The 10,709-nt window shown below is 40.1% G+C and overlaps 1 protein-coding gene across 1 annotated transcript; it reads left to right on the forward strand.

The window, feature by feature from the left end:
- Positions 1 to 194: 194 nt before the first annotated feature.
- Positions 195 to 10,064, forward strand: NHLRC3 (NHL repeat containing 3). The gene is made up of 7 exons (XM_071738235.1): positions 195 to 344; positions 1,400 to 1,552; positions 2,389 to 2,536; positions 3,035 to 3,235; positions 4,358 to 4,449; positions 6,592 to 6,704; positions 7,168 to 10,064. The coding sequence occupies exons 1-7, from the start codon at positions 261 to 263 to the stop codon at positions 7,394 to 7,396; spliced, it is 1,020 nt and encodes a 339-aa protein (XP_071594336.1). The 5' UTR covers positions 195 to 260; the 3' UTR covers positions 7,397 to 10,064.
- The last annotated feature ends 645 nt before the right edge of the window (positions 10,065 to 10,709 follow it).

Here is a 10,709-nt window from a genome sequence, read left to right on the forward strand (position 1 = left end):
CCCGACTCGCCCCCCTTCCAGTCCTTGTGTGCCGCAGCGACACAATGATCCCCATCTCACGGGCCGCCACGCTCTCTCTGGCCGGCCTCGGCTGCTCGGGTCGGAGCCGGCAGAGCCGCGGACAGCCCGGGGCTGGAAGCAGTGGGCACGGAGGCCGCGCCCCGGCTCCGCCCTGAACCGGGTGACGGGCGGAGCCGGGCGCGTGGTTGCCATGGCAACGCGGCCCGCCCTCCCGGCGGTCCCGCCCCGGCCCGGCCTCCATGAGGAGGAAGCGGCCGAAGGGTCAGTGGCTGGTGATGGCAGGCGTCTTGCTGGTCCTCCTGGCCCTGCTCCGGGCCGCGCAGGTAGGCGGCGGACGGAGGCACGGAGGGACGGAGGCGAAGCACCGGGTTTTGTGCGAGCCCTCCGGTTACGGCTTCTGTCGTGATGGCAGATGCCGGGGAAGGAGGTCGGCAGTCGGTCGGGAGGAGCGCGTCTAGGGGCTGTCTGTCCCCGCATCCCCCAGAGCGTAGGGTTCCGGGCCCGTTTGGTCCCGGTTCCTTCCCGGTTCCTTCCCTCTTTGGTTTGTGGCGTCCTGGGCTGCGGCTTCGTTGCGTGGCTGTACAGGCGAACGAGTACGCTGGCTGGTTCTTTTAGGGGCTTCCAGGCAATGTGGTCTGCTTAAACGAGTGATAAATGCTCCATGAGTGAGTAACTTTGCCTTCCTTACTGTCGCATTTCCTCCCTGCTCAATGCCTCTTGGTTTTTCTTTATCGTAGTCTGGCTTTCCTTACGCTCTTGGTAGTTCTGTGACATCAACTTCGCTCTCCTTCTGGCAAGGAAAGTAACAAATGTTAAATGGCTCTGGACCTTCAGGGTCAGCACCTGTTAGTTCTGGGCTGAGTACTTGGATCTCCATCCAGTGCTTGCCGCAGCATAGCTGTCCTTAGCTTCCTTCTTCTGCTGGAAAAATAAAGCAAAAAGGTGGAAGATTCCTTTTTTCCATAATGGTTTAAAATATCTACATCGGCTTGAGCTTTTCTGTGCCTGGTGTCTTAAACTGCCCCATTTCTAAGATGTAGCTTTCTTTCTTGGACCTATATTTTCCCTTTCTTTCCGGTTGCCTTTTTTTTTTTTTTTTTTCTTCATATCTTCTTGAAGTGGTTACTTATTCTGTTGCATTCAGAACCTTCTCAATATTTTCCTCGTGTTGGTGTGCTTTACAGATAGTAATACCAACTCTGTGTAAGAAATTTCTAAGTGTGTTTTTTGCCTTCTAAGTCTAAAGCTCCCCAGTCCAATGGGGTTCATTACCTAATTTCATGTTGCCAAAGCAGAAAGTTACTTAGTTCTGGTGGTTCCTCAGATCCCATCATTATGGGATTTAACCACTAATGGATATTTACTTTTGTCTTTCTAGGTTTTAAAAGCATTTGATTACCCTTCTCCTTGGGAGGGACAGGAACAGATGTTCAAGCTGGACATAGGTTGGCCTAAAAATCCAGAATATTTCACCGGAGAACCATTTTGTGTTGCTGTTGACTCTCTTCATGGTTTGGTCTATGTGGGTCAAGTGAGTCAGAATACAGTATTTCTCTCCTTGTTAAGCTAGTGTATTTTTGCCATTAAAGAGTCTGGTTTAGGTTAAGATATATATATGCATGAATAATGTATCAAAATTATTGAAAATGTATGCATAGATGTCTCTGTCATACCCATTCTTAAAAACTGTTCTGGAAAGGTACTTGCTCGTGTTATTAAAAGCATTTAAATTCTGTGATCTGAATGCTTGATCCAACTTAACTGAGATACAGTAGCTTCTTCTCTAATTGTAAAGTAAACTGTGTTTCTGGGGCAGTTGGCTTTCCTTCTGCTCTTTTAGCCTTGGTCCCATGGTATCAAAACCATGCAGCTCTTTTTCAGCCAGTTACAGCTGTTGGAGTGCAGTTATTTGTTTTACTCAGTTCCATGCATTGGTATCTCTAGGTCATGGGTAAGACATTTTTTCCATGGAAAATGGTGGGATTTAATGATAAAGCACAGTATGAGTACCATGTAGCTAATAAGTACAGTTACAGTTTTTCACACCTGGGTTATGCTCAGCATGTTTTTCAACTGGAACATAAAAACATTATTGAAAACGAGCACCAAGATAGCTGCAGGAACTTGGTTGCTCTGAAGATTGGACTCTTCATGAGTTAAGCTGAAAGTCCAGAATGAGCAAAAGGGTTTGTGTGCTAAACTTAGATAATTATCTCTCTTTTCTAACAGGAAAAACTGAAGTCTAGCAAACAGTCCCAGAAAACTTGTGATTTGTGAAATGTTGCAAAAAACTTACAAACAAGAATTTAAAAAATATGATCACTTGATTAATATGTTTTCCTAACAGGCCTTTTTTTTTTTTTTCAGAGGGGAGAAAATGTACCAAAGGTGCTTGTATTCTCAGAGGAAGGTTATTTTCTTAACTCCTGGAATGACACAGTTGAAAAGCCTCATGGTATCTTTGTATTGAACACGGCAACAGATAGTTCAGTATGGATCACAGATGTTGGAAGAGGTATGCATGGTGGTGATAGAAGTATTAGGTGGGGAAGAAAACACTAACATTGCAAATATTACTTTAAACAACTCATCTAAGTCTGTTATACAATTCTGAGACAGAGTTGTGCTTCTTTTGCCATGAACAAACTCATCAGGTGGTGTGCAAAATGCTCTTAAGGTTGATGAGTTGGCCTATATGTCTGCTTATAGCTTCTCAACTTAGTAAGCAAGTTTCTTCATGTTTTGTTTTTGTTTTGTTGGGGTTTTTTCCCCCAGAAGTATTGGGTGAGTGGGGAAGATCTGGCTAGCCTTATCTTCTGTCCTGGAGGTTTGGTGGTTCTAATACAATCATGGATTTACCAACCCACAGTCATATCCTCACTACAGAATTTTGTCTGATTTATTAATGTCAGTTGTAAGTATTGGTAGATGTTTCTTTTTAATCTTTATAACCTGTAATACTTGCATTTGTTTTTGTTAAGATGTTTTTGCACCTTTTTCTTTTTTTATTCAGGGAAATATGGGCACACTGTGAAACAATACAGCCCGTCAGGTAAACTTTTGCAGACCTTGGGCACACCAGGTAATGCTGGTTCAAGTTTGATTCCCCTGCAGTTTGATCAGCCAGCAGATATCTTTGTGGAGGACACTGGAGATATCTATGTTGTGGATGGAGATGGTGGAATGAATAACAGATTACTCAAACTGTCCAACGGTATGGAAAAATTCACTTCTGCAGCAGTTGACCTTTGGAAATATAAATTACGTGCCTTGAAAATGTATTTAAGCAGTCCTAGGTAGAGCTGTCATTTAACTAACATTAGATTGAAGATTTTGTTGGATGAGGTCCTGTTTTACTGCTTGTCACTTAAGGACAAATGTCCTAGTTGCTTATGACAAGAGGCTGAGAGATTGCCTTTCAGTTTTCAAGTGAGAAGAATAAGGAGGATTTTTATTGCTGTCTTTGATAGTGGCAGATAGTGGGAGGGAATAGAGAAGGCAGAGCCCTGCATTTCTTGGTGAAGAATAAGGAACACCAAGTGTAAAATGCAAGAGAGGGAAATTTCAGTTTGACTTTTGGATAGAAAGATGCACAGTGAGAGTGATCAGACTGAATAGTTTGCCCAGAGAGGATGTGCAGTCTCCACTCTTGGAGATGCTAAAAAGTGAATGAGTTATGAACAGTCTGACCTAGGCTGGTCCTTTGAGAAGCACGTTGGACCTGACAGGGTCTGGATATCTTTTATACTTAAGTTTTTCTGAGTTTAATTAGTTTGCTCGTTTTTTCAGTGAGATGGTCAGTGATGGTTAGGGCTGTGACTGAGGAGACTGCATGTCTGCAGCTGGGGAAAAGAGGAGCTACCATTTCTCTTTTGTGCCATCATAAAATAGCTGGTTTGCTAACATAGAGTTTGCAAAATGATAAATTGTTAAAACTTAAAACTGCAAGGTAACAACAAATGAAAAAAATAGATTAAGGAAACAAGTGCATATCATAGCCAGCCGTTTCTATTTTTTGGTGTTGGTGTGTTGGTTGTTTTTTTTGTTTTTCTTTAATACAGTGCTTAACAGAGTTGTGGACTGTGGTCTTTGTGTACTAGTGGCTACATTTCTGTAACCATAATCTTGAAAACACTGGTAACAATCCAGCAGTCCCTGTCACACTTCCAGTATTTCTTCAGTTTATGCATTTGGAGTACATTGTTTAAAAAGACTGAGTTTAGAAATTCCACCTTTTAAAAATTATTCAAAGTAAGTTTACAAGGGAATTACTTAAAGTTTTTATTGTTGTTGTTTTCTTACTGTGGTTTTTATTTTACTTTTGCTCGCTGTTTAGATTACAAAGAAATATGGATGGCTGGAACAAATGGGACTGGCATTGGTCAGTTCAAGATTCCTCACAGTGTAACAGTGGATCCTTTTGGACGGGTAAATAATGGGAGAAATTTGCTTCATTTTCCAACAGACTTGTTTATGTGTATTTGAACAAAGCTAATCGTGTTTCTTTTTAATTGAACTGTTGTGATCTGGGTCATTTTTATGTGGGTCACAGTTTTCAGCATGATAGCTGTCAGCAGCTGAAGTTTTGCACTGCAGATCCTCCTGAAGTAGCTGGCAGCCAGGTAGACACAGGGGTTCTGACTGGTTACCTTGTTGATGCCCATACAACAATGGACTGTTCCTCCTGCAGCTTCTAAGAGGTTGCCATTCTGGGGGTACAGGAGAGTTTAATCTGTAACAAATATCTACCCAAGCATTTAAGTTTCTTCAGGGAACTTTAATTTCATATTTGGAAATTCCACATATACTTAAGATGAAAATAAGGCTCTGGTTAGGTTGTGAACATCAGTCCTTTTCCACATGCAGCTCAAGGTATTCAAGACTCTGCTTCTGCCAGGCATTAATCATAGTTTGGCATTTCTCATGTTGGCTCTTAGAGAGGAAAGATGTGGTCCCTCCTTAATCGGAAATAAGATAACTTAAATCATCTTAAATCACTTGACTGGGCTAAGTCTGCTGATACTGCCTGAACCAGAATAAGAAGCATACATAAAAATCACTTCTCTGCCAAAAATGGCAGGGTGAGAGGAAGGAGAGATATGGCTGCTTTGTGTTGAAGGGTAATAATGAATATATACAAAGACAGCAGTTGTGCTGGGCAATGATTTTATTGCCAAGGTGAGGTGTTGATCCCCAGCCTATGTTAGAAATAATTGTCAATTCTAGAGAAATTTTTGAGACTGCTGTAGGAGTGCTTCATTTAAAAAGCACATTTAAGAAACACATTTAAAAGGAAAGATTGCAGATCAGCTGGTTTATTGCTCCCTTTTGGGTAATATCCCAGAAAAATCATGAAGGTTACTGATTGACCTGACAGTTGTCAACAACTAAAATGTCAATCTTTGTATACAGGCAAGGCATTCACTGGAATCATCTAGTAGTATTGCTAGCTTGCAGTGTTTGTGAACCCAGTTAGCATGGGGTGGAACAAAAACAGGCTCTACAAAACTGGTTAGACAAACCATGCTGAAAATGCTCTTGGTGTTTAAGTTTATCAATATTTATAGAAGTATTAGGCATATCAGAGTGTTTGCAAGTGCAGTCATTACAGGCCTGGATCATGAAACAGACTATTGTTGAAAAACAGGTTGTTCCTGAGTCACAGACCAGTACCTTTAGAATTAAATAGATAGGAATGTGTTCACATTGGAGGGGGGGAAAATCCTACTAAACATATCTTAGCCACAAAACTGAAGGCACTAAATTCTCTGCTGAAGTAGTACAAGCAGGTCCAAGGAAGTGATTCTGCCCCTGTACTCAGCGCTGGTGAGGCCACACCTCGAGTCCTGTGTCCAGTTCTGGGCCCCTCAGTTCAGGAAGGATATCGAGGTACTGGAGCAGGTCCAAAGGAGGGCAACCAGGCTGGTGAAGGGACTCGAGCACAGATCCTATGAGGAGAGGCTGAGGGAGCTGGGGCTGTTCAGCCTGGAGAAGAGGAGGCTCAGAGGAGACCTCATCACTCTCTACAAGTACCTGAAAGGAGGGGGTAGCCAGGGGGGGGTTGGTCTCTTTTCCCAGGCAACTCTCAGCAAGACAAGAGGACACAGTCTTAAGTTGTGCCAGGGGAGGTTTAGGTTGGACATTAGAAAGAATTTCTTTACGGAGAGGGTGATCAGACATTGGAATGGGCTGCCCAGGGAAGTGGTGGATTCTCCATCCCTGGAGATATTTAAAAGGAGACTGGATGTGGCACTCAGTGCCATGGTCTAGCAACCGCACCGGTGGGTCAAAGGTTGGACTTGATGATCTCTGAGGTCCCTTCTAACCCGGCTAATTCTATAAAAAAAAAAAAAATAAAAAAATAGTTGTTAAACAATATATTAACAGTGTATTTGTTTTGTTTTATATCTGGAACTCGTATATAATTATTTAGTTTTGAAAGAGGTACATTCTTCCGAGTTGTACTTGGTTTTTTTACTACAGGATTTATTACTACTTTCTTTTTTGCTTGTGTTAGAAACCAGTGCGTTTGTTTCGTTCTGTTTGTGAACAGCCATTTGTTCTTAACAGGTATGGGTTGCAGACAGAGAGAACAGAAGAATCCAAGTTTTTGATAAAATGACAGGGGAATGGCTTGGGTCTTGGAACAACTGTTTTTCAGAAGAAGGACCCTATTCTGTCAGGTATGGTTGAGCAGTTCTTCTAGAAGCATACAGTTACATAAATAAGGTCTACTCTTAATAGTGAATTAAAATGTTGCTATTTAATGCCTGATGACAGGGAGTTAACCAGTTTACCTAGGAGAGTACTGGTCCCTAGTCTTTTGCAAATATCTGCAAATCCCTAGGGATTTGACTGCAGGATTGGGAACTTCATTTTGAAGCTGTTGTGTGTTGTTGACCTTACTGTTGGAAATTCTACAGGTAGATTGTCACAAAAGAGTTTTCTTTGGCATAATCTGTCTCAAGGAGCAGCAAAATGTGGAGTGAAGCTTACAAGTTAATTCTTAGCGTTTCACTACATTTAGTCTGTTACTGCATTCAAAAACTTGACTGTTATTGGGGGCTTTATTTTAAAGTGTATGGTTTTGTTAAAATTACCTGTTATAAGGAGTTAATAATTCAAAAATATATTTGTCTTTCACAGATTCACTGCCAATTACAAATACCTGATTGTAGCTCAGCTGAATATCAACCGGTTAGCAATCTTGGCAGCACCACCAGTTGGCTCTATCAGGGACTGTGTTATGGTGAACACAGTCCAAATGGCAGATGAAACCAAACCACACCTTGTGGATGTAGACATGAAGAGTGGAGCAGTCTATGTTGCACAGATTGGAGCTCAGCAAGTACAAAAATACATCCCCTTAAGCTAATGGTTTCCCACAACTGCTGTGGCACAAGCTGTATGACATACAAGACCTATGACCACATTTCCTTGTTTTATGTAGCTAATGTTTCCTTAAGCACAGGACAGTGTACACCAAGAAATGTAGAGCTAAGAATCTGCCCTAGATGTTCTGCAGAGCTGGGGAAGAAATACTTGGTCTTCAGTTGTCACTCATTTTAGTAATGCTATGGTGGGTTCTGCTTTTGTTGCTGGGAACTGTAAAATGATTTTGATAGGCATCTTAATTTGATTATATCAAACTTTAAAAACACAGCTGCTGTTCTTAAATGTAAAGCCTCATCTTGGGGCTCCTCCACTTAGCTTCTGTGCATTGTTGAATGAAGGACAGAACTGACTGAAGCAAGTACACTTACTTAAATGATGTCCTGGGAGGTGAGCACCTCATTTGAATGTTAATTCATTTGTTGGGGTTTTGTTGTTTTGTTTTTCCCTTGTGGGGTTTGTTTTTTTTTTTTAATTTGTTTTTTTGTTTTTTTTTTAATCATTATGCTGATACTGCCCAGTGCTGAATTTTGGGATGCATTATGGTGTTGAAAAATATGCTGCTGGATACTGGTGTCAATGCTGATACTGGCATCTGCCTCTGGTAGTTAATGACATAAGCATTGAAACCTAGGTTTCTAGTTCTAGCTGAAGTGATAAAGTCTGTAATAAACTTAAGTTAAATTGATATCAGGCACTTCAAACTAAATTAAAAGCATGTACACAGCAGTCAAGTCCTGATTCTTAACTTAATCAATTCTTAACCTGATTTGATTTATATCAGTATGAGTTTTCTGTTCTGTAAAATGTAGCAGTGGAACATATTGAAGTTAACTCATTTAAGTTCCTTAAGATAAACAAACTGCAATTTTTTAGGAAAGTCTTAATTACCTTTTGGGATTGGGAGACATGTGATTCTCCCAATTTTATTGAAACTCTGTCAGTTAGTAACAGTAAATCTGTTCTGGTTTGGGAATTTTTAACCAGTTCATATCCAGAACTTAGACTTGATCAACTCCATTAATATCTAAAGTTTTGATGGTCTAACAGACGTCTCCAAGCTCTGTCCTCTTTCCATTCCCAGTCCAGAATACTTCTGTTTTCTTCACACATTGCTACAAGATTTTAAGTCAGCTCACTTTATAGAAGAGAGAAAACTGAGTATAGGAAAATAGGATGGGGAGAATGGCATGGCATAAAGGAGACAGTAAGTAAAGCTCTTTAACTCTGTAAAGCTGTGAGCCTACATTCTGTATCTGGAGGATATTTGCTGTTTCCACATTCTTATTCTACTTGATGGACTATTTTAGTGCTAATTGCCAGCTAAGAGAGGTGTGGGATTTTTTTTATGTTTTGTACTTCCTTTGTAAAGGGTATATGGGAAGTACAATTATTCTGATGGGAAAGATCCACATCAGTGAATGTTACCAAAATCAAATGGTACTTAATTTGGCAGATTTCAACCCATGATCACAAATTTGTGGGTCAGCAGATGGAAAATCTGTCCAGAAAAGTCAGATTCATATTTTCTGTGGAAAACAGTTTAAATGCAAATGGTTTATTTTTAGCTACATCCACATTAACAAAACCAGATCTTACCTGGCTGCCTTCATGCAAGCCTTAAAACCACAACCTGAGGATTATACATTAGCAAACATGGTCCATCATTCCCATGGTCTTGAATGGGAACCTCTAGGCAATATTTATTAGCTGAAAAAGTAGCATTGCTTCCACTAGACCTAGATGGATAGGTCCACATTGCTTTGCAGTGTGTTGTGTGGATTTCTAACTATGTCTACACTATCTCAGGGATCTCTGCTTTGTGTGCAATTCCCCTATTTCTCACCTACATAGTGTGTATTTCTTTTAAAAAATATTAATGTAAAATCATAACACTATATTTGAGTGTATCTTGGTGGTGTAAAGGACCAAGCACAACCACTCTTTGTCCTCTCCTTGCTTATTTTTTCTTTGTCACATCCATTTGAACCTGGACTGGAAGCTCTGTGGGAACATGATTCTGTGTTCAGTGAAGGCATAGAACACTTTCAGGTGGTGGTGGATTAGTAATTTCCACACAGTTATTTTTGCTGTGTGGATCTGCTCTCAACTCTTCTTTTTACATGGGCTTTTGCAGCCCCTAGAAATGAAGAGCAGTCATCCAGTTTTGTCTGGGTTTAATAAAGTAACCCACAGAGCCAAAATATGCCTTTCCCCAAGCATTTGGATATCTGTGATAATAAGGGATGCTCATTATTAGTTCATGTGAGATGCTGAGACACGTTTTTACTTCTGCATCTGTGACCAGACTGAGGAAATTATTGATTTGTGCATTAACTTGCTAATTCTCTAAAGGTTTTCCTATTTATCATCTCGAAACTGTTTTCTGGAAAATTGCATGGGGGCTAATTTGATAAAATAAATTGAGAATTCACCATTATGAAAGGCATGGTGCTTCATTTCTGTACTAATATCAACACATTTCAGTGGATTACTTTTCAAAATATTGGAACCTCAACACTGTAATAAGGTATTTAAGAATTTCTGATATTCAAATGTAATCTAAAATTCTGTGTTTTGTTTTTATGTTACTGTTTTTGTGGCCCATCTTTTGCATTCTAATTTCTGTATAATAAAGGCACATAAATATCTCCCAGATGTTTTCCTCTGAGTAATTACTAAAATAAGGTGATGGGTTACATAAGTTCCAAGTATAAAATAAAATATTTCAACTGTATACTCTTTTGTTACTAATAGGCAAATCAAAAACAAAGTACCAAAACACTTCTTAATACAGAATGAGTGGTTTGTTTTGTTTGGATTTGTTTTTCTTCCAGAAAGGATATACTAAGCAATCTGTTTGGGTTTTAGAGGATCAAGAAGGGACTTTTCTATGTGTTAAAAATAAGAAGAAAAATAACATTGCTACTAGTGTTAACTAGACATGAAAGAAAACCTAAGGTGATTGTTAGAAGCCCTCAAAAATCTAACTTGAGGTAAGAGGTGCCAATTTTCACTGTGAGAAGTAATCACTGGAATATCCAACTAGAGGAAATACATGTATTACATATTTTGGTATCTCCAACACTGTGGACTTTAGTTTTTTAATGGATCCCTTTTTGGGGGTAAGTACCTAGATTGTTAACTGGCTGATGCTCCCAGCAGATAAAACATTAGTAATTTCAGAGAAGTATTTAGTCCTCCCTCTTCTTATGTGTTAATAGAGGTTCATGTTGATCTTTCTGTGGTGCTAACCAGCCTTCTGGTTTGAATTGGGTTTATTTTTTTGTTGGTTT

Source organism: Heliangelus exortis, chromosome 1 (genome assembly GCF_036169615.1).
Source record: "Heliangelus exortis chromosome 1, bHelExo1.hap1, whole genome shotgun sequence".
In the NCBI taxonomy this organism is placed as follows: Eukaryota; Metazoa; Chordata; class Aves; order Apodiformes; family Trochilidae; genus Heliangelus; species Heliangelus exortis.